At 28.8% G+C, this 27,433-nt stretch overlaps 3 protein-coding genes across 3 annotated transcripts; 2 read left to right on the forward strand and 1 right to left on the reverse strand.

Annotated features, from left to right (window-relative positions):
* Positions 1 to 2,219: 2,219 nt before the first annotated feature.
* Positions 2,220 to 3,601, forward strand: LOC123201002 (protein BIG GRAIN 1-like B). Its single transcript, XM_044616443.1, has one exon. The coding sequence runs from the start codon at positions 2,375 to 2,377 to the stop codon at positions 3,476 to 3,478; it is 1,104 nt and encodes a 367-aa protein (XP_044472378.1). The 5' UTR covers positions 2,220 to 2,374; the 3' UTR covers positions 3,479 to 3,601.
* A 9,646-nt stretch (positions 3,602 to 13,247) lies between these two features.
* On the forward strand, positions 13,248 to 16,492 carry LOC123199938 (vacuolar protein sorting-associated protein 2 homolog 1-like). Its single transcript, XM_044614987.1, has 5 exons — positions 13,248 to 13,466; positions 13,565 to 13,695; positions 14,790 to 14,894; positions 15,748 to 16,008; positions 16,134 to 16,492. Exons 1-5 carry the CDS (start codon positions 13,430 to 13,432, stop codon positions 16,257 to 16,259), a joined length of 660 nt encoding a protein of 219 aa, XP_044470922.1. The 5' UTR covers positions 13,248 to 13,429; the 3' UTR covers positions 16,260 to 16,492.
* A 1,200-nt stretch (positions 16,493 to 17,692) lies between these two features.
* On the reverse strand, positions 17,693 to 18,822 carry LOC123200220 (RING-H2 finger protein ATL52-like). Its single transcript, XM_044615373.1, has one exon. It carries the CDS (start codon positions 18,509 to 18,511, stop codon positions 17,966 to 17,968), a length of 546 nt encoding a protein of 181 aa, XP_044471308.1. The 5' UTR covers positions 18,512 to 18,822; the 3' UTR covers positions 17,693 to 17,965.
* Between the last annotated feature and the right edge of the window lie 8,611 nt (positions 18,823 to 27,433).

The following is a 27,433-nucleotide window of genomic DNA, read 5'->3' on the forward strand; positions in this document are numbered from 1 at the left end:
TCTCAGCTGTTTGAAAAATGAATGGTTAATTAATTTTAATTGAGTGATTGGGTTGGGACTTCAAATTTTTGTAAAAGTGATTATGATTCCGGTTGCTCCTTTTTATGCTCATTTTCCACTTCCATTCCATTCACGTTACTCTACACAACTAACGGAACGCGTTTTCAACAACTTCCATATCCTTTCATCATTGTCATTCTCCCTCCTTTTTCTCCTTTTTTACCTACTTTTGTTTTCTATTTTTTGCTTCCTTCCAAAGGGATATAATTCAATTTTACTGTAGAAAAGATAATTTAAGTGGTAAAAAGGTAAAATTTTAAGTAGTAAAAAGTGAATTTAATTTAACTTTAGTGCTCCATTCAGTTCAGACTTTGCATAACACCAAACTCATATCAAATAGAGAACATTGTTATTAGTATCATATGATACGATACGTTACAGATAAAAAATAATACACATCATAAAATATATCAAATTAATATGATACGATAAAAATATTATATAATATGATATATAATACTGATACAGATTAATATACATTTTAAGAGAAAATAATGATAAAGTATAATTGTAGATAAAAAATTTTAAAATTTTAAAAATATTTGTGATATTTTTTAAAATGATGATATATAAATTATAATTTTTTATTTTTATTAATATTTTTATTTTTAAAAAATATATCATACGATATAATATAATACATAATAAATGATATAAAAAATTAAATTTTTAATTGAGTAGCCCGGTAAAAATGCAAAGCTGCAATGGCTTGGTTTCCATCCAGTTTTATACAAAATCTCATTATTTATTGAAATTGACACTCTGGCCCCCATACATGTCCCTTTATTCATTGAAATTACAGTTTTGACACCTAAGTTGAAATTTTCTGGCTTCCCTTCTATCCATCCAATCCCCTCAAAATTTAAAGTTAATTGTCAAATCATTTAGTTATAAACTTTGTTAGCACATGATGGTTCATTTAAGTAAATAAATATAATATAATATTTAAAAGAGAACAGAGAGTAAAAAAGAATTATGGTGAAAATTAAAAAAAAAAGTTTTAAATAGAAGAGAATATAAATTTAATTTTTTTATGATATATCTAAATAAAATTTTAATTTATTTAATTTAATAATTATTGAATTTAAAATTTATTTTTATATAATAATTCAATTTGGATAAATTTTTTTTTGGTTATAAAAAGAAAATTATGATGAAGGGAATCTAGTTGAAAAGAATGATGAGTAAATTTTCAAACTGTAGATTGATTAGAGTTTATGTAAACAGAACCGCGTGAGATATGGCTAAGTGCAATGATAATTACCCACACCCAACCCGACAAATTAAAAAAAAACAGGGCTGGCAGAGACAATTCAAATAGGATCACCTCCACGGTTAGTTGGAACGGCAAAAAAAAAAAAAAAAAAAAAAAAAATTTATATAGAACTGACATGTCAATTAAAATGATTTAATTGAGATTTTTTTGTTACCAATAAAAAAAAAAAAGATTAGATTCAAATTGAATTTATTTAAATTTAAATTTAAAATCAATATTAAAAATTTAATATTTTTTAACTTAAATTTTAAAGATATTTTCCTTGTTAAACTCATAAACATAGATAGTTTTAATATAATATGAATAAAATAATATTATTTTAATATAATATATAAAAAAAAATACCGATTTAATAATTTTTTGTTTAGTTATATACAAAACTTAAATTTAAATTGAATTCAAGTTTAACTCTCTTTTAATGAACCAATTTCAAATAATTTTAAGATAATTTTGAATTTCAACTTAAATTTGATTTCATTTAAATTGAATTAAATTTAAATTTAGATAAAATTAAATTTGATTTAATTTGACTTAAATAAATATAAAATAAATATAATAAAAATAATATTTAATTATATAATAATATATTTTTTATAAAAAAAATTACGTGAAAAAAAGATATGCGAATAATTTTATTAAAATAATATTATATCTCATACGTCATCCACCAGTGAAAAGCCTCTCAAAAAACGACAGTAAAGTTAAAGTGATTCTCAACGAGACAAGTGCCACCCTGGCATATCCTCTTCTCCTATTATAGTTTACCCGCACGCGCGCCATTACCCTTTACAACTTTTTCCGCCCAACCCCTCACAACGCAACGTACTACAAATACCCAAACCCAACTCACTACGTTCCTTCTTATTAATTTGTTCTTGCAGCTTTTGCCATTCTCTTACCAGACATGAAACCTCTTCCCCTTCCTTAAACTATTTCCTTCCTGTCTTCTTATTTATTGCAATAATTCTTCTTTCACTTGTAGATTCACTATAAATCCCCCTCTTCCTCCTTTGTGGGCACTCCCAGTTATCATTTAACATGTATAGGAGAAGAGCTCCTTCTTTCTCTTCTTCTCTTCTTGATGCTATTTACCGCTCCATTGATGACTCAAATAATGGAAGCTGTGAAGAGTTGAGTTTTGGTAGAGAGAAACCCGGTTTCAAGAAACAGAGGAATTATACTGCTGTTAAGCATGGTGGTTCTTTTGATCAAGAATTTAAGGTTTCACGAGCGATTATGATTGATAACTGGATGGAGAAGCATTTGAATAATTCTTCTTCTAGCTCTTCTGATTCTAGCTCTAATGGAGGTTTGTTTTCTTCCTCTGAACCAGAGTCTTCAAGTTGTAAAGAGAAATCCAGAAGATCGAAACCCGGCAAAAACTCCATAAAATGTATACCATTTGAGAAAGGAAAACAAGAAAACAACCATCCTCAACAATCGCCGAAGCGTGAAGGTGGTGGGTTCACAAAGACCAAGCTCAGAGCTTTGAAAATATACGGCGAGTTAAAGAAAGTGAAGCAGCCGATTTCGCCCGGCGGTCGCATTTCAAATTTCTTGAACTCTATTTTTTCAGGAAATGCAAAGAAAGTAAATGTGTGCACTGTTAAGGCTATGGAAGACGTGAATTTTGATCGGAAATCAAAGTCCACTTCGTCTTCGGCTTCAAGATCTTGTTTGAGCAAAACGGCGTCGTCCACCAGAGGTAAGTACAGTTCTAGTAATGGCGGCATTAAAAGGTCAGTTCGGTTTTGCCCCGTTAGTGTCATCGTCGATGAAGATTGCAGACCATGTGGCCATAAATGTATTTATGAAGATGACCCAAGTTTAACGCCACCATCAAACGCTCATCAACAAATTCTCAAGAATTGTTCGCTACAGAAGGACCTGAAGAAGAAGAAGAAGAAGAAGAAGAAGGGTGTTAATGAATTTGTTTCAGGAGGGTTTATGGATGAAGATGAAGATGAAGATGATGAAGATGCTTTGAGTTGTTCATCTTCTGATCTCTTTGAGCTCAATGATCTGATTGGAATCGGACGGTACAGAGAGGAGTTGCCGGTTTACGAAACAACTGATTTGAAAACAAATCAGGCCATTGCTAATGGATTTATTTCTAGTTTAAACTTTAATCAATGTAATTAATGATGGTTTGGGAGATGATTTTGAGGAATTAAGTTAAAATTTTTATTTTGTTTTCTCGTAAAATTGGATTCACACATCCAAGAGAGTTGAAGGAATAACTAAAAAGTAAAAAAGTTAAAGCACAGAACGCATATTTTCCACCCATGAATGGATAAAGTAAAAATCACCCTTACTTTTTGCCTGGCTAAGCACATGGCCTCAGCCTCTTCTATTCCCACTTAAACATCATGTGTTTAAGAATAATTAATTATGATTATAAATCTATCTCACATTAATTAATTACAAAATATACAATTTTATGTCTTTTCTTAACTAAATGAGAAATTTTATTTGAGTTAAATTATTTTTTAAAATAGACTCAAATATATTAAATAAATTAAATCTCAAATTAAGTGGTTGACTTTATAATCAGTAAATCATATAAGTCAAGAGTTTGATATTTGATATATTGTCAAAAGAAACTTAAACTCGTGCCTTTTTATACAGGAAGTCTCTTCTTTTGCCCTAAATTGTCCTTTAGGGATTTTTTTTTTTAGTAATGAAACCCCACTTAAATCAAACTGTCTCTTCAAGACAAATTCAATTATACAAATCATATCAAACTTATGCTATCCTTTAGAAATCCTATTCGAATCGAATCATCCATTCGAGATGAAACCAATCACACCAAATAGATCAAACATTGAGTTCAACGATTTGATCCACAATTACTGAATTAAGTAAGTTAAAAATCTAATATTAAAATATTATCAAATGAAACTTGAACTCATATTTTCTTATGTACAAACCTTCTACTAAAATTACTCTTAGGAGACGTTTGGTTTAAATAATATTTTATTACCAAAATTAAAAGATTACATTGAAGATAGATTACTTAAAAAATTATTGAATATAAATTATTACTATTTGTATTTGATTAAAAGTAATAAAAAAATACTAGTAAATTATTTTACTTAAATATCTTTGAATATAATTATTTTAAAATATTTTTTTTATATTAGTTGTTATATTAATTGAAAATAAGATTATTTTTATCTTAAAAAATTAATAAATAAAAATTTAGTTATAATAAAATAAAGATTACTTTGATAATTTTTTAATACATAAAATAAAGATGATAATCAGATTATCATTTATATTATATGTTATATTATCATTAATAATAAAATATTATTATAATATTTTATTATTAATAAATTAAATAATATAATATAAATAATAAAAATATATATTATCAAAATAATCATCCAACTCAATCCGACATTAAAATTTTGGGGTACAATTTAGCGTCTTTTGATGGTATAAACTTATAGATAGTACGTAAGTTCTACGATTGTTACTGCATGTTAAGTTGCCTTTTCGTTTTTACATATATAACCTTGTACTGCCTCCGATCGGTTAGCTTGAACAAACTGGGAAATGATATTGTGAGATGAATATTTAGTGATATAATTAAAATGTTTTTTGGTTTAATCAGTCAGCATCATTTGATGATGCTATATCATTTAAATATTAATTTAAAGCTAAAAGATTTATTTTCATATAAGATATAATAAAATTTTAAATTTATATTCTTCAATTTTTTAAAATTCAAACACTTATTTATCACTAATTTTTATTAAAATTTTTTATTAGAGTAATATTAAAAAATTATAATTTTATCTCATTTCTCTCTTCAGGTTTTGAAAACTAATAACTTCATTTTTACATAAATATTTTTAGTTTTGAAAAGAGATTATTCCCCCTCCCCCCACACTTGGGTTTTTTTTTTTTTCTTCCCTCTCGGGCCATCACTCCGTCACTAGCGACATTGGAAACCCGTGCGACGAAGAGATGAAGTCTCTTTATTGGACAACCTCCCACGACGACCGTCCAAATGATTTTGAAGGTGAGGGTGGGAAGAGAAAATGTCGGTGACAAAGTGGTGGCTAAAGAGTGGAGAAAATAAAAACCTAGGTGTAGGGAGAGAGAGGAAATAGTCATTGTTCAAAACTAAAAATGTTTAGATAAGAGTAAATTTATCAGTTTTCAAAACCTAGGGAGGGAAATGAGATACACTAATAATTTTTTAATATTATTAACAAAACGATAGTTTTATCTTTAATTCTAATATAAATTTTAAGTGACAGATATATATTTAGATTTTAAAAAATTAAAGGGTGTAAAGTTGGGATTTCACTATTCTTTAGGTGAAAATAAGTATTTTGAGCTTAATTTGATACACGTCAAAATTAGGTCAAATGATTGTTTCTTAAATTCCTAGCATTCAACACTTTGACGAATCGAGAGTTTATATTCTTACACTCCCTTTAACGGCGATAATAAAAATCTTTTTAACTTAAAAAAGTACTAGTTTTTTTTAAAGTGAAATTTCAAAAATATTTTTAATATTTAATACATAATAAAAATCATTTAACTTTAATAAAAATTACTAGTTTTTTAAAATGAAATTACAAAAATATTTTTAATATTTAATGTAAATATGAATTACTAATTTATCTTTATTGAATTAAAATTATATAAATACCCTAAACTAATTTTAAATATTAATTATAATTATTTTTAAGTTTTTTTTAGTTATCATTTTTCTTTGTTTATTCTCTTCTATATTTTCACTAACTCAATCACTAGTTCACCACTATTGATTGATTTTTACATGTCATTTAAGTCATAATCATCATCAACACTACCATTAATAAAATTATAAACAAGAACACCAATTTAGAAAAGAGAGAAGAGAATAATAATTATGATAATATAACAGTGAACGATTTTAGCCAAACCCTAAATCAACTACACCGACAACCATCACATGGCCAAAGAAAATCAAGTTACCATTAATGGTTGAACAATTGCAATAACCTCCATTGGAGCAAACTCCAAAATTATTGGTGTAAGGTATTGAGAATGCCTTATAAACCACATAAAACGTGTTAGTGGTAAAATTTTTCAATGTGTGTGGTGAGTCCACGCTTAGTGGCGAAGAAGGGACGCTTGAAGCGAAATGTGATGCTTGTGATTACCACTAAAACTTTAACCGAAAAGAAATGGATGGTGAGACCCGATTCAATGGGATTTTTTGTTGACAAACTATAATGTTTAATCCTCTTCAACTATCTCCATTATTGTCAATTTTCAACTGCTCATAGGTATTCACTTTTCGCCCATAAGAGAATAGAAGTTTATCAACACCATTACCAACAACACATCCTTGTCGCCACTATTTGGTTCTCACTTATTTTCTCAATCTTTGCCATCAACTTCTTGTGCTATCCAAATTTCTCAATAAAAATGACACTTCCCACCTCTCAATTTTGTCAAATCATGGTTGATTTGATCATCAATAGCCTTAAGATTTGTGTTTGGTCGTTGGCTAATTCATTGCCTTTTCATCTTCATTTTGTTAGGGTCAGTGGCAACAAGTGAAAAGAATGGGTTGTCGAGGGCCTCGACCGGCTCTAGTCATTAAAGAAAAAGAAAAAAAATTACAAACCCTAAAAAGGGTTAAATAAAACTTTTTAAATTTTTTGACAAAAGAAAAATTATTAATTTTTAATATTGTAAAAGGAAAGAAGAGTAGATAAATTTTTTATTTATTTTTAATATTATAAATAAAATAACAATTTTATCCTAAAAATTAAAAAAATTAATAACCTATAAATAAATGAAAGAGTTTTTCCAAATTGAATGATAAAAAATTTACGAAAACAGCAATCTTTATACAGGAATAAGTCCTTTGGCCTTATATAAATGCTCAACATCAAGGAGCTATCAACCTAGCTCATTAGCTAGGTTGATAAGTCGTTCAAATTTATCAGGAATCTATGAATGATCTTAATGTCGCAAACACCAAATAGTCCAGATGACTTATGCGTACGACAACGCAAACACGTGGGTCGCAAAGGAAAATTTTCAAAGTCAAAATACAGCAGGATCTGACTAACTTGTGACCAAAAATCCAAACCAACTTTCGTTATCAAAATATAATTAGATTCTGTGGATCACAATATGCGAAATCGATACCAGTGTCTTGGTAGTGGCCACCATGGTTGACTTGAGCACCAAAAGAAGCGAAGAAAAAGAAAATAAGACAAGGGCGAAAATAAAGGAATCAATCTCCCAGAGAAAAGCAGGAAACTAAGCTCTCCTTTTATTTGACTAAATATAATGTAATCAATAAGCTCTGAGAATGGCAGATAGTCAAGCAGAAGGCCACATTCGGCCAGATTGCGCTTCCCACCTCCAAATCGTGCCGAATCTAGCTGATTCATGCGTCAATAGCTTTCGAGGATGTGTTCAGCCATCCATCGATTTGGCCATAATTCGTATTATTTGGTCAGGGTCACCCGCGGTAGATAAAAAATATGAGCTGAAGAGGGTCTCGGTTGGTTCTGGTCACCAAAAAAGCAAGAGAAAAAATTACAAATCCTTACGAAGGATAAATATAATTTTTTAAACTTTTGTGTAAGATAAATTATTATTCTTTTATGGTTTAGAGTAGAAAAGAGGATAAAATTATAATTTGTTTTAATATTATTAATTAATTAACGATTTTACTCTTAAAACTAATAGGTTTTACTAAAACTAATAGTTTTTACTAAATTTAATAGTTGATTAATGAGTTTTTAAATTTTTTAAAATTAATAGATAAAAATTTAAAAAAAGAGTAAACCTTAAACGGGGATAATTCCTCTCGCCTAAGTAGAATAATGCAATCTCCCATTCTAGCAAATTAATGGTAGGTGGGATTGTTTCTTACCAACCATGCAGCAATCGATGGTAAACATATTATACAAATTGAGGTAACAAATTATAATTAAGTAACGTAAATATTTACTTTCTCTCTTATTTAAAAATTATTTAATTAAATATTATTATATTAAATTATATAAATAAATTTACGTAATTTATTTATACCTATAATATTACACGAGTGCAAAATATTGTAACAGGTGCATGCGGAGCAACCCCAATAAATATTGAGCAGGGTTGAAGCCAATGCAGGACCACTTACCAGCTGAATAAACCTGGTTACCTTGATGATCCTTCAGCCCTCTGCAAATGTGATTTGTCTGAATATCAGGGTGCATGATTGGTCTCCAGTAGATTATGTTCACATAATGCCAAAAGACTTATTCGGACTGACGGGTTGATATTTTCTTAAACTCTCGTTTATAAGATCTTAAAACTTTAAATATTTATTTTTTTATTAAAATTAAAAATAAAATTATTATTTACTAAAAAGTTTAAAAATTAAATTTTTTTTTTTTAATTTAAAAACTAATAATTTAATAGTTTTAAAAATTATATTTTTTTTTTTAAATTTGATTTTTTCAATTATTATTTTTGACTAATATCATCTTCTTTGGTCGCATTCTTTCTTCTTTTAGTCTCTGTTGTCACCCTCTTAAATGTCTGAGTTACAAAAACTTGTCATTTTAGTTTTTTAAACTAATAAAAAAAAGTTAATTTTTTAAATAATTATTTTATTTTTAATTTATTAAATAATTTTAATAAAATATAAGTATTAAAATTTTTGAATCTCAACCTAAAAATTTGAGAACAAACCAAACCTGGGTTGGGCATAAGTCTTTGGGCCTTCGCATAAATATGCAATAAGTAGTTCCGTGTAGGGTTGCCTTTTTCCTTATCTCACGACTTTTCATAATTCACTGTCACAAGACACATCAACCTACAGGCTCTAACCGGAAGATCAGTTCATTTAATTAAGGTCAAAAGACCTTTTATTTTCCACCCAATGTTTCCTGAAAGGACATTGTGTGCTTTGTGTTTTAAAAAGTTAAATTCTCACTCATCATTTTCTTCCTTTGTGAATTATATTAAGTAAAAGAAAATAGAAATTATTTTACATATATTTTTCTATTTACTTTTTTTTCTTATTCTTTCTATTTTATTTTTTCCTCATTTTTTAATTTTCCTTTTTTTCTTATTTTTTTATTTATCATTTTCAAAAGTTTAGAAGATTCATTGTAATTTTAAAAATATTATAGGAGTTAATAAAAATTTTATGGGGTTTTAAAAATTAAAAAAGTTTCAAAAATGCTATGAAATTTTTTAAATTTTAATGTTTGTTAAAATAGTTTCAAAAATAATAATTACACCCTCAAAAAACTAAACAAAATATAATGTTTTAAAATTGATTAAATTTTTGATTTTTTAAAAGATTTAGTGATAAATTTCTAAACAAGTAAGAACATATTTGTTTGATCTGATTGCATTCTAAAAACATTGGTATGGACTAACCAAATTACTGAGGCATAATCATCTACAATTGTGTAATTGGTAGATAATCTTTGACCATCTTGCCTCAATCTCAATTCTACTTGTGGCCAACAACAAAATGGAAGGATAAAATTTAGGCCAAACGACTATTTTTCATCTAAGGATAGTTGTTTCTTAAAGTCATACTTGTAAAATTTTAAAAATCTAAAGTCTTACCCATTTATTAATTAGGGTTAAAATTGTCTGTTAAAAGTAGGATAAATTTGTTATTTTACTAATAATATTAAAATATAATAAAACTTATAATTCTCCCCTAAGTTTAAAAACTAATTCTGAAAAGTCATATTTTCTCCCCCAAACCAAAATGGAAGGATAAAATTTAGGCCAAAGGACTATTTTTCATCCAAGGTTAGTTGCGTTCTTAAAGTCATACTTATAAGATTTGAAAAATCTAAAGTCTTACCCATTTATTAATTAGGGTTAAAATTATCTGTTAAAAGTAGGATAAATTTGTTATTTATTTAATAATATTAAAATATAATAAAACTTATGAATTCCCCCCAAAATTTTAAAACTAATTCTGAAAAGTCATATTTTCTCCCCCAAACCAAAATGGAAGGATAAAATTTAGGCCAAAGGACTATTTTTCATCCAAGGTTAGTTGCGTTCTTAAAGTCATACTTATAAGATTTGAAAAATCTAAAGTCTTATCCATTTATTAATTAGGGTTAAAATTGTATGTTAGAAGTAGGATAAATTTGTTATTTTATTAATAATATTAAAATATAATAAAACTTATGAATTCTCCCCTAAGTTTTAAAAATTAATTATGAAAGTCATATTTTTTCTCCTCAAACCAAGGTTTCTTTCTTCTCCTCTCAGGCCATCTTCTTCGGCCTCTACGACTCCCCTCTCCACCTTAAAACATCAACCCACTCCTCCTCCTCTCTCTAGATTGTTTAGATCTCTTTGTCTCTGACAATGAGATCTAGAGAGGAGAGGTCATCATGCCTCATTATGTTTCAATTGATGTTTTTGGGTAAAGAGAAGAATCATTGGTATTGGAGATGATGGCAAGGGGTAAAAAAAAAAGCTTTAGATTTGAGAAAAGGAATGTGACTTTTCAAAGTTAAAAAACTTTAAACAGAGGTAAAGTTATTAATTTTTAAATTTAAAGTAAATAATATAATCAATTTTATTTTTTTAATATTATTAATAAAATAATATTTTTACTTTTAATAATAATTAACTTATAAATAAAATTTTAAAATTTTTAAATCTTACGTATACGAGTTAAAGGTCACAATTACACTAGGAGGAAAAATAGCCTTTAGGCCTAACATCTATATGAAGTGGCCACGTTGTCAATTGTCATGGGTCCCGCACGTGCTAAAGCTGTGCCAACTTGATCGAGAAACTAAAAATATAAAAAAAGAAAAAAAGTCTGAAAGAAGCTTACGAACAGCGCGTGAACTACTAAATTTTACTAGACAGCCCCGCACGTGACCAACTGGCGTGTCTGAGCACGCTACTTAACGGCATGTTCCACGTGCACACGTGTGCTACGCATTAAAGGTCCTTCATTCAATTGGAGAATCTAAAACTTTATGGTCAAAAAATTATCGCACAGATGCCTTCATTGTTCTCAGGCGTCTTGGTCTCGCGTGGGTAGAATCTCCAGCCTTAGAAGACAAAACAGTGCGTTATCACAGAAAGAGACACGCTTTTTTCTGACATAAGGTAACTGAAAATTTTGATTTCCCCACGCCACGCTCGCTGAGCTTTTGAACTATCAACAGGTTTTTAAAAGAAAGCAAAAAAACAAAAAAAGAGACACATTGATAAGAATAAATTCAAATTAAGTTTATTTAAATTCGAAAATAAACTTAGTTTCAATAAGTTTAAAATGAGTTTGAGTCAATTTTAAATATAAAAGTTATATATTTTTTAATTTGAACTTAAATTTGAAAAATATTTGATTTATTAAATTCATAAATCTAAAAAAATATAAAATAAATCGACTAAAATGATATTATTTTAATTAATACGTATCAAAATAATATTATTTTAATATTTTTTTAACTAAATATTGAACCGAACTCAAAATTTGGTTTGACTTGATACTTGAACCAAATTTAATCAAACCAAATTTAAGTTTAACTTTTTTTAAATGAGTCGAGTTTGAGTAACTCCAAAACCAATTTTGAGTTTAGATGAGCTGGAATCCAACTCTAAAATTGGGTCTTTTGATGGGACAGAAACTTGGACCAATAATCCGTTTAGAGAAAAGCGGGTGGTCTCTGGTGTGTCACAGGTTGGGCGTTAAGGTGTTGAATAGAAGGTAAATAAGTGTCATGTAAATCGAGTAAAACAAAATTCAAATAAAAATTTCATTCAACCCAAGAATGAAAAGGGTGGAAGGTTTTTATTTTTGTTTGGGATTTTAACTTATATAACCAATTTTTTAGGTGTTTATTTGGACAAATTTAACCTTATATTAATCTAAGCAACTAACTTAAACCAAACGTAGTTCTCATCCTTAAATTTCTAATACAACCAAAACTTAATCCTAATTTTGTTCAATTTTTCATAGTAAGCAATGTATTGCTCATTTCTCACTCATTTTGTTATTAAAATAAAATATCCACTTTAAATATACAAATTAATACACATTTGATATATATTATTATATGATTGAGCGATTATAAGTTAAAGATAAAATAATACTCAATCACGTAATGACACATAAGTTTATACCTATTTATATTTTCAAAATGGATATACGTAATATTACTTTTTTTATTAACAGTTTTTGTTTGAATGGGAAAGAAATGACATTAAAGTAGTTATCTGAAGTTAGATAATTTAATATTCAAAATTCGTCAATAATGGTAAGAGATTAATATATGATAACATTTATACAATAAACGGGTGCTCCAATAGAAATAGCCCTAAAAAATATTAGAAATAAGGGTGCATTTGTTCAAATAATATTTTATTACTAAAAATATGAAATTATTTTGAAAATAGATTATTTTGATAATAAATAGACATAATTATTACTATGATTGATAAAAATTGTTAAATATATAATTATTATGTTTGATTGTAGATAATTATTCTAAAATACTTTTCACATTACTTGTTATATTATAGAAAATATAATTATTTTTATTCTTAAAAATTAATAAATAAAGATAGAATTATTATAAAATCAAAATTACAAATATGAGGTGTAACTCTTATATTATTTGTCACATTATTTTTGATAAAAGAAGATTATAAAATATTTTATTATTTAACAAACTAAATAAAAAAATAATAATAAAAAATAAATTACTAAAATAATATTTAAATACTCAATCAAACATCTGGAAAAACTAAGCAATTTGTAGATGGGCTCAAAGAAAGTAAATATGGGCTAGGCGGTCAGAAACAAATTTGGGCCGCCAATAGAAGCCTGAAAGTGGGATTTTACTACACACTTTCTAAAAAACAAATGGAAGTTGGTGTTGGTGATAGTGATAGGCAAAGGCCTCTAAGGCGACCGACGTGTAGATAAAATTGGCATATTATTAAAATTCTTCATTCCTTAACCACTACACTACACCTATTACCAGGCTGCGCGAGCAATTTGTTCAGAGGATCAAAAGCTTTCAGAATTATTTTGTTCAACGGACTTGAGATCAAGATCAGATCGACATCATCATGAGTTTCCTCTTCGGCAAAAAGAAAACCCCCGCAGGTTCAATTCTTATCGCTTTTAATTTATTTGCGATGGAGAATTTATACGAAATTCCTTGTTTTCTGTCGTTTTAATTAAATGAAGATTGTCGTTTTTAGAACTTCTGCGAGAGAATAAGAGGATGCTCGATAAATCGATTAGAGAGATAGAGAGGGAGAGACAAGGTCTACAAACGCAAGAGAAGAAACTCATTACTGAGATTAAGAAAAGTGCAAAACAAGGGCAAATGGTTTGTTTTTATTACTTTTTCTTCTTTTCTAATTGTTTAGTTGTTTATATCTACTGGTAGCATGTTTTGAATTGCACAGTGCAATTGTGTTAGTTGTTTTATGACGATCGCCTGGGTAAAGTTAACTCTTCAAGCATTTGTTCTAATTGTATATCTTGCATTGTGTTTCATGTAATTATAGTGTTGAAATCATAGGTAGATAGGTGTTGGGTTAGATTAATTGAATTATGAACATGATAACAACCACAAACATAGCTTATTATGGTGTTGATTGTGTAATGAGGGATTTGAATGTAGGACCAATTGGTCAACCTGGATCAAATATCAGTTTAAGAAGTCGATGTAGTCAAAAAGTAGAAAAAGATTTTATGATATATTTTTTTAACTTTAAGAATGTTTACTTTATATCTTAGTTTTTGTGTGAGAATGTTAAAATTGAGAGTTGCTTGCTTTCTTACTGGTGTGAAAAATCAGGTGCTTTTTTTTTTCTTTTTGGAGTTCTAAGGGTATGTCTTTGTCAACTGATCATTTGTAGTCTCTCCATTGATTTAAAAATCTTTTCATTCCCTTGAAAAATTGTTTACATGAAACAAAACTATTTTGATCATTGTGTCACAGGAGATAAATTTGGCACTATTATTGCATGAGCTTTTTATGTATCTTTATTGCATCAGGTTAGTAAGGTGTGATTGTTTTCTTTGACACTTTCTTTATCTTATATTGCAACATATCCTCCGGTGAGGGATGCAAAAAGTTAATATTACTAGATGAATGGTAATGTGGGTTTATTGAAGGTTAATAATCTTACATAATTCTTTGTTGATAAATTGGAGGATTATATTGCCTGTTCTTTAAAAATTTATATTGATCTTACATGCTTTTATTGACAAGAAGTGGGCCAATGCTTTGCATTTTTTAGTATGGTTCTTGATTTGTGAATAATTGTAAGCTTTGAATGAGTCTTGGTTTTGTTGTGGTAATCAAAATTACAAAGTTACTTGACACGTTGTATGCATACACACTAGTACATGCAAATGCAACACGGCTACAATACCTGCCTCACATGGATTGCATTTGCTGTAATTTTTTCCCAGGGAGCTGTCAAGGTGATGGCAAAAGACCTTATTAGAACACGTCATCAGATTGAAAAATTTTACAAGCTTAAGTCACAACTTCAGGGTGTATCTCTTAGAATTCAGGTATGTTTGCTCCCGGCTAGTTAGGCATTCTTGCTAATATCATAAACTCATTCTTTTGCAGTTCTCCGTATGTTGACAGCTTTTGGCCTGGTGCAGTTATTTTTCTCCCAAATTTTGTTTCAGTGTAATACAGATGGAAATAGCGATAAATTAGTATTCTAGTTAAAAAAAAAAAGTGACATGTCTTTTTTGTTAATGCCAAAATATTTTTATAGTGATTGGACACTTCTGAGAAGCTGAAAGATTATTAAATTGCTTGATTTCAGTTTTGGTATTGTTGCTGTAACTACAAATTCTATTATTATTTGCCTCACCTATTTGAGATGCATAGTAATGTGCTTGTAAAGCTATTTAGGTGTTTTATGGCATTATTATTCCTTGGCTGATGGAGGACTCTGAAATACAATCAGGGGCGAACAATGCTAGTTTCCACATACTATCTTTCTACTTAATTGGGCATTTGAAATTTTTATGCAACACGTTAGTTTGTGTGAAACAAGTTTTGTTTTTCTTTGTTCTTTATGTGCAAATTGGCTACACCATTATTTATGTTATTTTCCCTGCTATACTATATTATTGCAATTTAAATTATGCTACTCGCCGTAGTTATTTATCTTATTTGCCTTGTTTTTTTTTCAATATGACAATTGTAATTACTTGTTATTGGTTCTTAGTACTTATATATTATAATAAGTTTTTCAGAAAACTGCTGATTGACTGAGAATTATATATAAGGATTCTTATAAAGTTGATTTTAATTGACTAGCTTGTGTATTTCAGTTCCTTAACCAATGAATCGTCTGATGTTGTCCTACTGTGTAATAAAATTTGAGTTTTTTGGTTTGGGTGATAGACATTGAAATCCACACAAGCAATGGGAGAGGCAATGAAAGGTGTGACAAAAGCTATGGGCCAAATGAATAGGCAGATGAACTTGCCATCACTGCAGAAAATTATGCAAGAATTTGAGAAACAAAATGAGAAGATGGAAATGGTGACTGAGGTCATGGGTGATGCAATTGATGATGCTTTGGAAGGAGATGAGGAAGAGGAAGAAACGGAAGAACTGGTTAATCAGGTTCTTGATGAGATCGGAATCGACGTCAATCAAGAGGTATTAACATAATTTACATACTGTCTTCCAGATGGTGCATTCATCATCATTAATTCATTATCTTTTATTAAAATTAATAAGTTGGGTCTTAAATATCTATGATTTTCATTGTGTAATTAATGCAGCTTGTGAATGCTCCATCTTCTGCCGTTGCTGCACCTGCTGCAAAGGGCAAGGTTGCACAAGCAGAAACAGCAGCAAGTGACGACAGTGGGATAGACAGTGAGTTACAGGCAAGGTTGACAATTTAAGAAGAATGTAATATGTGTCTATTGTACAATATGGATATCAGCTCAACTGTGAGAGTTTATTTGGTGCATGTAATATTTGTGAAAATTCTGCCAGGATTTTGTGACTCAGGGTTTGAGAGAAATGGAGATTTTAATAATATCATTTTTACTAGTTTATTGTAAAATTGTAGATGCATAAGAAAAACCTCTGCGAATGTGTTTATATGCTAACAATAAATGTTTCCATTAGCCAAGTAATGGAGCTCTTAACAGGTTAAGCTTGAGTCAAGTATGCCTTCTTGAGGTTGGCATGTGTCTCCATTGTATCACCATTTGTGTTAGTATCATCGAATCCAGACATCGTCTATCGGAGGGAGAGAGCTTTGGACAGAGAAAAAGCTCCAGGGGGAGGGACATTGCTAGGAGGGAGAGAGAGTAGCCATTGTTCACTGGAGAAATTTGAAACTCTAGAAGAGAAAAATATTGTTTTTTAAAACTTAAATTTGAAAAGAAACAGTTAGCTTTCTAAATCAAATAGAAAAAATTATTTTTAAGTTTTTAAATATTATTATTAAACAATGAGTTTATTCTTATTTCTAACCGATAAATTGGCTGTTATACGAGAGTTTAGAATTACATTAACCTCGAGTAGGTGTAAGGCTTTTGGCCATCTGTTGTACTGAAAATTGTTAAAAAGAATAAGGTACGCTATAGCCATAGAGTGGTTGTGTGGTTAGCGAACGTACTGAGTGGTTAGCCAGACACAAGAAGGGAGATAACCATTTAAGTGAAGTGTCTGTTTATTGTTTTTTACTTTGTTAAAAATATTACAGCCAGAAGCTAATTGCGATTGGATGTTAATTTAAATAATATTATATATACATATTTTTTAATATATAATTAAATCTATAAATAATATATTAAAAATAATTAAATATTATTTTATTTTTAATTTAAAATTCACTCTATCTTCAAACAAATATGGCAACCTGATGGTAGCCATTACCTCTTAAAACATTACCTCATGGAGAAAGAATATGTTGGATTTCAATTGCTGAAGACAGGACCAAAAAAATAAAACTCTAGAAAAAAAAAGTTAAATTTTTAAAACTTAAAAATAAAAAAATTATTAATTTTTTAAAATTAAAGTAAAAATATAAAATAAAATTTTATTTTTTAATATTATAAATTAAATAATAATTATATATTTAATACTAATAAATTTTATTAATTTTAATTATTAAAGGATAAATATTCAACCGGTCCGTCGGTGGGAATAAGTCCTTTGGCCTTAATGATATGAGAAGGGTCCCATCTTTTTCCCTCCTGAAATCAAATATTAACGAAGTGAATCTAATGAATTTCATCCTTTAATTTTGATTTTGAACACCATTTATGTAAACAGTTCAAAAAAAAAAAAAAAAAACAGGAGAATTACTCTGGTTTGGTCCAACTTCTGCACCAAAAAATTTGACTTTTATATACAAAAATGAGCAAGTGGGCAGTTCTGGCCCCAGTTTAAACATAAAACAAATCACATCATCCACATACGACATAGCCATTCCTCCATCAATTCTCTTCGTTATCATCTTCCTGTTTCACGAATCCCACGACTCAATGACATCATGGCATGGGAGATATCAATTATCAAGCCTTGTCTATTTCTAAATTCTAATCAACAAAAATTAATAAATTTAAAAAAAAAAATCAAAGCTGGTTGCCTGAATCTACAGCAAACCTTCCCTCGAATTGTCCTCTGTATGCCGGAGATTGAGGCGGAGCTCCACCGGAGCACGGCAAACCGGGCAGTCGAAGTGAGAGTAAAGCCACATATCTATACAAGGCGCATGAAATGAATGCTTGCATCTCGGCAGCTGCCTCACCTCCTCCCCTTCTTCAAAAATCGATAAACAAACCGGGCATTCATATTCGCTACTTTCCTCTTCATCTTCACCTCCCATGGTGATATTTACATCCTTCTTATACTTAAAACTCGACAGCAAGTTCCTGTTGAGGCTTTCAAAACTCTGGCTGGCTGTTGTAGCTTCTATATACCTGTTAGGTCTCTGCTCTGACCGGCTTTGACGACGGTTGCACCACTTGATAATGATAAGATTATATACTGCAAGCACCAAAGCCGCCGTGCCCACCACCACTAGGCCGTAGTACAACATGGGCAGGTTTGATTTCGGAGGGTTAGATGGCGGTGGAGATGCTGGCGGCGGCGGCGTCGGCGTCGTTGGCTGTAGGTAGTCGCCGTGAAGTGCTCTCATATTGTGAATATAGATGGCGAAAATGAAGTTAGAAAAAAGAATCGAGGGAGAGGAGAGAATTAATGTATTGGATTGGATGGATTAAAATAATATTAAGTAGTTAATCTAAAAGACGTGGTGGTTATGCTGTCGCAGACGGAAATAGAGTTCTGTATTGATAATCAATGGGGTCAGGCTGAGGCTCAGCCTCCAGAAAAAGGACAAAGATATGTACAATCACTAGACAGTGAACACTGGAAGCAGAAGCAGCAGCCAACAGGGATTGGATTCCAGATAAGACTGGTATATTTTCACTTCTAGTTATAGCCTTTGCATTCTCTTCCTTGTGCCTATGAATTTATACATATAAGGAGTATTCTAAGCATAATTTTTTAATATAAATAATAATATATTATTATATAATCAATTATTTTTAATAATTGATTATATAATAATATATTATTATTTATATATAAAAATAATATACATAATTTTATTGTTTATATTAAATAATATTAAAATTAGGAGGTAAATAAAAAGAAAACTCTTTTCATGTTGCTGGGATGTTTATGTATAAATAATATGTATAATTTTTATTTATAAATAATAATATATTATTATATGATTAGATAATTTTATAAAAGATACAAGATAATACTTAATCACATAGTGATATGTTATTATTTGTATATATGGTTTTATTGTAAAATAATAAAACAATATATGCTCGTTTTGAGTATATAAATGAATATATATTTATATGTGTCATCATTTAATTAAATAATTTTAAATTAAAAATAAAATAACACTTATTCATATGATGACACATAAAATATATATTTATTTGTATATTTAAAATAAATATACATAATATTACTTGTATTAAAAAGAGTGAAATACATTTCCGCACAAAAAGTTTAGCGTCAAAACACTTTTCCATCTATAGTTTATATAAATAACCTTTTTTATTTAAAAAAGTCAAATAAAATAACAATTTTTTCACCTAAAATTAATGTTAATGATACAATAATATTAAAAAGTGAAATTACTATTCTATACCTCTTTTTTTTTTTTTTTAAATTATCATATAACTCTAAATTATCAAAAAAAAATATAAATAACATTTTAAAAATATAAATTATATAAGAACCTTTTCATTACATCCTATAGATAAATGTGTTTTTATCATAAAACTGTATATTAGGAGTAAACCATAATTTTATAAAAAAATTAGAGGTAGTCATAACAATTTTTAGGGAGTTGTTGAAAATTTAAAAAAATTCATGAGTCTTTTGAAAGTTTTTGAAATATCATTTATTGTCTAATAGTTTAAAAAATAACAGTTACATTCTAAAAAAATTGAATGAGATACAACAAAGTTTTTTTAAAAATTAAATTGGCATATTTCAAACATTTGAGTCTAATAAAAAGTTTTTTTTCCTTATATTCCAAATTAATAAATAGTAAAATTACTATTTTATTATTAGAGTATTAGTTTTTTAAACAGAATTTGAGATTGAATAGAAAAGTGTTATTCATGACAAATAAGGGTGGAAAAGTTTTTAGGGAAAATCTTGGGTGGGAAGGGTTGTTTACTCTAGTAATAAACATGTTACATGTGTGATAAGCAGAGTCAAACGTGTTACGTGTTAATAGGAACCCAGATTCGTTTTTTAATCAAAAAGTCATTCGTGTGCCTGGAATTTTATCTGCTACACTTAAACACCGTTGCCATCTGGCAAAGCACTATTCCCACCCAAAGTATGCTCATTACCAAATTTTCCTTGTTAACTTCGGAAATTTTATGTACCCACCCATAAATTATTAAACTTAATGGTTTCAAAGGCAAAATTATTATTTTATCTGAAATATTAAAAATAAACTTAAATTTGATTTTTTTCCTCCTAAACTCTAAAAACTAACAATTCGCCTCAACCTAAGTTTTCAAAAGTTGCATTTTTCCCCTAGAGCTTCTAAACTTTCAAATCCAATTTTTTTGACAACGATCGATAATCTCCAAACACCTACTCTTCCTCTCCAGTGCTTCTTCCTTCCAGTCGTGTATCTTCCGATGCAATGTGACTTTCAAAAGTTGTATTTTTCCCCTAGAGCTTCTAAACTTTCAAATCCAATTTTTTTGATAACGATCAATAATTTCCAAACACCTACTCTTCCTCTCCAGTGCTTCTTCCTTCCAATCGTGTATCTTCCGATGCAATGTGACTTCGTCATTGACAAAGACAAATCATCTTCATTCAAAGACGAATAATTCATTTTCATTGACGACGACACCACATGGCGTCGAAAGATGCACGATCAGAAGGAGGAGGCATCGGAGAGGAAGAATAGGTTATTGGAGATCGTCGGTTATCGCCGAAAAATTGGATTTGAAAGTTTGGAAATCCTAGGGAAAAAATGCAGTTTTTAAAAACTTGGGTTGAAGGAAAATTATTAGTTTTTAGTGTTTAGAGGGAGAAAATGATATGACTAATATACTCAATTAATTTTAAAAGTACATAAGTGAATAAATGAGATTTTCAAAGTTAACAGAGGAAAATTTGGGAAATGAGCATACTTTGGGTGGGAAATAGTCCTTTGGCCTCAAAAAAAAAAAAACTTTTATTAGTAACACCGTTTGGGTGAAGTATTTAAAAATTATTTTAATAATTTATTTTTATTATTTTATTTAATTTGTTAAAAAAATTTATTTAATTTTTATTATCAAAGATGATGTAATAATTAATATAAAAGATTACATAATTATTATCTCCAAAGGTAATTTTGATTTTATTACGACTATATCATTATTTATTAATTTTTATAGTAAAAATATTATCATTTTTAATTAATATGATAAAAATTTGAAAATACTTATATTTAAATAAAATTAATATTATTTTATTATATCCAACTTAACATAATAATTTTTATTATAATATTTTAATAATTAAAATAATAATATTTTAATAAAAAATTATTCAAACTAAACTATATTATAACCGTTTAATATAACTAGTATCCAAAATATTTGAATAATATATGCGATCCAATCTTATTTCCATATCAATCATCTCATACATATTTCAAATAAATTATTCTTTAATGTTATGATTAGAGGTAATTAATTTTTCAATAAAAGTATATGTATCTATTTTAAATATATAAATATATATATTTAATATATATTATTATGTAATTAAATAATTTTAAATTAAAATAAAATAATATTTAATTATATAATAATACATATAAATATATATTTATTTATATATTTAAAATAAGTATTCAAAATATTTTAACTGAAAATGAGGAAACCACCTATTTTGTATCGATTCGTTTTGTTTAGATTCTCATATACCGAAATTCGTATACGCCAACGTGGTCCCTCCATAATAATAATCCAAGTTGGGCCACCAGCTGTCCGCCTTGATCCATTAAGCATGGCAAAACACTGCATCTTTTCAATATTTTTGCATAGCGAACGCTCATTCCCACCCAAGTTTTGGTGAAATTTCAAACTCACACCCATCAATTTTTAAAAATATAAATATTTACTATTATGTTAAAATTTATTATTAGAATGAAGAATAAAAATACTATATAACTAAAAATATTAAAAAAATTAAAAATTTATCGCATTTTCTCTTTTCCCTTACTTTAAAAATTTAATAATTTTTTCTCATCCAAAGTTAAAAAAATGACAATTTTTTCTTTAAGGTTTTTTATTGTCATTAGAGATAGCAAACTTTGTTATCTCCAACCGCGTTTCTCTCTCTCTCTCCCATTCTCTTCCTTGGTTGACAACACCTTGTATTACAATTAATGTAAAGTGATTGTGTTGTTTCGACAACACATTAAATACAGAAAGACTAAGTCAATTAGAAAAAATGCGTCAATGCAAAATGTTGACGCATCACCTAACCTCTTCTAATGTGTACTAATCCTAACATGTATTATCTAAATCTAATGGACATGCGACCATATGCCTTTAGATGATGACAATGTCCTCACCACTTGACAATAAAAAGCAAGGGCCAAAGGACTTATTTCCACCCAAAATATGTTATTTTCCTAAATTTTCACCCATTATCTTTAAAATTTTTAAACACTCACTCATGGACAGTTAAAGTTAACAATTTTAGGGATATAATTATCATTTCATCTGTAATATTAAAAATAAACTAAAATTTAATCTCTTTTTCTCTTCTAAACTTTAAAAAATAAAAGTTTTCTCTTAGGCCAAGTTTTAAAAAAATGACATTTTTCCCCTGGGATTTAGTTTCTAGATCTCTAATGCTATCGCTAGCCATGAATATCTCCTAATGTCTCCTCCAACTCTGACTGTCAAGCTTCTCTCATTTGAAAACTTGGATAATGTCAATTGACACTGAGAAAAACTTCTAACTTCATTAAAAAGACAAAGTTGATTGTCTTCTCCTATGAAGATGAGATCCAACAAAGATGAGAGATTTTGTCTTTATCGGAGAAGACAATGTTTTGTCTTTTCCAACGAAACATCGTCTTTCCACTGAGTTTAAGACTGAGGCTATTTGATTCAAGTATTCAAATATAATTTTTTTAAATAATCAATATAATATCTTTTTAAATAAATAAACGTGGTCGAGTCTTGTTTTCATATACATTTTTTAAATAAATTATTCTTTGATTTTTTGTAATAATTATAATAATTTGTTTTGATTTGAATGATTAGAGATTATCATTCTTTTAATTGAAAATGAGCACATTAATTTCACAGAGGCATAGCTTGTAGTAGAAGCATTTTTGACCAGATATTCTTCCATTATTGGATCCTCCATTACCTACCAAATATCTCATACCATTCAATTCATTCCTTGAAATCACTTCACTTAAACCAAAGATTGAGACTTCTTGAATAACTCTACATGCTTCCAATGAATAATATCAAAGGTGAGGCCGGCTTTCTATCGCATATACGCACATAATATTTATCACAATGCATGCCTTGTTTTTATCCGACATCCCTTTCTTTGAATGAGCAGACTTTGGTCAATAGTGCTTGCCTCTTTCATTCTCCTTTGACCATGAAATCTTATATTTATGAGATAGCAGTCTTGTGCCGTGCTGTGTTGTGTTTGCCACCTATTCACAAATTACGTTCCGTTATTTTCTGGACCCCCCCTTTGTTTTCATAACAATATTCTCATGGGTGAAACTGACAGAGATATTAGTTTTTGGGGCCATGCACACAACACAATATGTGGCTAAGTTATATAATTGTTCATTTTTCTTTCACTTTAAAATCACATAATATTAGTTTATATGAATATGTAAGACTTGTTTATACATATAGTATTGTTATTAATTTTTTTGCTTCTCAAACATCATAGAATTCGATGGAAACTTTAATTTCATAGTAAGGCAGGGGCAAAGATAGAACTCAATATGCTCATTTTTTTTTATTGAAAATGAGCATATAATTATAATAATTTGTTTTGATTTGAATGATTAGAGATCGTTCGTTTTTACCAGAAATAAAGATATCAGTTGAAAAGGGAAGAAAGAGAGACCAACAGAGAGGACAACCAACGATCAGAGATGACGAATCATCCTGAGAGAGAGGAGGAACAAACCTTAAAATGGTATTTGTCACTTTTCAAACTTTGAATTGAGAAAATTTGTGAGATTTTTAAACCTGAGGAGGAAATTGTGATTAAACTTTAATTTTTTAAAATTTGTAGTAAGTGACAATTTTTTCCTTAATCTAATTGATATTTTTAATAAAATTTATTAACAGATGTTTGAGTTTTTGAAAGTTAAATGGTAAGAGTTTAGGTTTTCACTAAACCTCGGGTAGGAATAAGTCTTTTGGCCCTTATGAATTTTATAAGATTTGAACTCCATGTTCGAAATGCATTATACATACAATTTAAAATGAAAATAAAATTAAAAAAAAATTAGTTGATTTTTTGTAAAATTTGAGGGTTAACCTGTGCCTAACCTTACTATATAACAAGTTCGCCCCTGCCCAAATCAAGGGGTAAGACTATTTCTCTTTCAAGTGAAAAGAAATTCAAGTCAATTGATCATAATCACACATTCACCATTAATTAAGATACTCACAGTATATAACAAGTTCACCCTTGCCCCAAATCAAGGGGTAAGGCAATTTATCTTTCAAGTGAAAACAAATTCAAATCATTTGATCATAGTCACGCATCCACCACTATTTAAGATTCTCAAGTCACTGAAAACAATAGGGCAAATTGTATCACATTTAATGTAAAATGGTTGTACTATTTTGATAACACATTAAATGCAAAAAGCCTAAGGTAATACAAAAATATGCATTGTGTTTGTGCTACACCCAACATCTTTTAACGTGTTATGATCCTTTAACAAAGCTTTCATGTACTATATGCCCCTAAATGATGACAATGCCCTCACCACTTGGCCATAGAAACCAAGAGAGTGACAAGAGCAAAGAATCTTTTTATTTTCCATCATTCCCTTTATTTAATTCCTTTGAAACTTAAAAAAAAAAAACAAAAAAGGCTCAAGTCCAATTCCAAAACCATATAGGACCCAATTTGTGATCCAGAGGTTCAACTAAAATTTGGCCAGGAAGCATGAAAAAATTATACAATAAGGATCTTTTTAGAAGTTGCTTGAATTATTCATCATCAAAACAAGCATATAAGGTTAAAAAAAAAAGGCAATTAGAATTGTGCAAGTAGTCATACTATTGTAGAACACATCGTAGTTGTTTATTTAAAGAGACCTGTATAGATCTTGACCATTGGATCTACTTATAAAACTGTATAAATAATTAGCTTAGATGATGTATGTTACTTTCATTTCAAACATTGAATTTAATCAAGTGTAATAAAATAGAATTTTCTCCACATCTATGTTTTTCTTTCGCTCTTCATGTTCTTGAGTTTTTTTTTGGAGTTGAGAGTTTTCATAGGCTTATTTAGTATTTGATCTCGTGTTTGTGCACTAAAGGCACATGATTGAAAATAGGGTTATGATAGTAGACAAGTGTTGGTTTGCATATCTCATCTCAAAGAAAAGAATGATGATGGGAAGATAACTCGAGTGATACAAATAGTGAACAAGAAGATATCCACAAGTGGTGAAAATAAATATCATGTTTGTTCAAGAGCTTATGGTGCTTTAAGATCTATGGAGACTGAGTTAGCCAAGTTTGAATTAGCATTGGTGGATGACGAGAAGACCAAGAAATTTGATCTATTTACATAGGAAGTCAAAAAGAATTAATCATTTCATCCTTTATGCTATTAACAAGACTCTCAATTACAGTCATCATGTGATAAATGATTTTATCTAGGCTTTGAAGTGAAGATGTTTGATGGATTGACCAAGCATCAATCTCATATTGCATAAGTAAATATGGATTAGAAGATATGAAGATGAATTAGGCTATCTACGCGCCATCTTTGACTGTAGCCTCATGTGTTCAAGCTCTTAGACCCAAGGAGTATAATAAGAAAAGGGTTGCAAAAGGACACATGGATCACTACTTTGATGCAATCAAGTTGTTTGATGAAATGGAAAAGGTGAATCAAGCCATGAAACTATATGGTCTTGGTACTAGTTGGTGGCATAGTAAGTATGCAGAGATAAAATACGGAACTTGCACAATTGAGATGAGAGGATTTGAAGGAGTTGAAACACTACTTCTATCATGAGAAAATACCTCTTGATGCAAGGAAACAGATGAAAAAGTTAAAACATACTTGTTCAATAGTGAACTATATATTGAAGATTTCATTAGGCTTATGTTGCAATTTGATGAAATAAGTGAGAAAGACAACTCTTTAATTTCATGGATGTTACTCCAAAAATGGTGTTAGAGCTCTAGGTGTTTTGATAATGATGAAAAGAAAGTTAGAATGTCTAACATTGTCATAGGAAAACCTTAAAACATTAACAAATGACCAAATTTTGAAAAATGTAGGTATAGACATAATTTTCGATCGTGTGTCCTCGATGCATGCCTATGCATAGTATAAAATCGATCCATGTATGAAGATGAATGGGATTCTGCATGTTCCCGTACATGGCTTTGTGATTTTGGCCTTCTTCACATACATGAACGCTCATGCATCCAAGTTATAAACTCGTGCATGCTCATTTTCAAACCACTCCAAAAGAAAAGGTCATTGTGTGCATTCTTCCCATTCGAATTCAAGTTGGATTGAATGCAGGAGGAAATCAAAGATTCATGCATGCCTATGCATGATCATATATGAAGACTCACAAGCAAAGCCTCTCGTTAGATTTGTAAATCAATAAATTGAGAGTTTAGGTTTAATTTTGAAATGTTAAATGTTTTTTCACTTATTTATTTGATTTTTCATTTAAATTAACCTAAATTTTGAATTTTTTCAGTGAGTAGAATCTAGATATTGATAAAAATATCTTCCACTTAAAGTAATATATTATTGTTATAATCTCTTAACTTTGGTAATAAAAGATGTTTTAAATCAAATACATTCTTAAACACTATTCGGTTTTTAGTAGATAAAGATTATTTTATTAATCTATCTTTTATTTATTTATATTACCTTAGCCATCTTTTTTTAATCAATGGTGATATGACAGATAATATATACCATATTCCCCTTATGTATTAAAAGATGACTAAATTAACTTTGATTTTATTATAATTATATTATTATTTATTAATTTTTTTAAACAAAATAACCTCATTTTCAATTAATATAATAAGTAATATAAAAAATATTTTAGAATAATTATACCCAAGGGTATTTAAGTAAAATAATGTATCAGTATTCTTTTATTATCTTAACCATACACAGTAATTATTTATACCTACCGAATTTTTATTCAGTAATCTTCTAAATAATTTATATTCAAGATAATTTTTAATTTTGATAATAAAATATTATCCAAACTAAATATCTACTAATAGTA

Source organism: Mangifera indica, chromosome 17 (assembly GCF_011075055.1).
Source record: "Mangifera indica cultivar Alphonso chromosome 17, CATAS_Mindica_2.1, whole genome shotgun sequence".
NCBI classification, from domain to species: domain Eukaryota; kingdom Viridiplantae; phylum Streptophyta; class Magnoliopsida; order Sapindales; family Anacardiaceae; genus Mangifera; species Mangifera indica.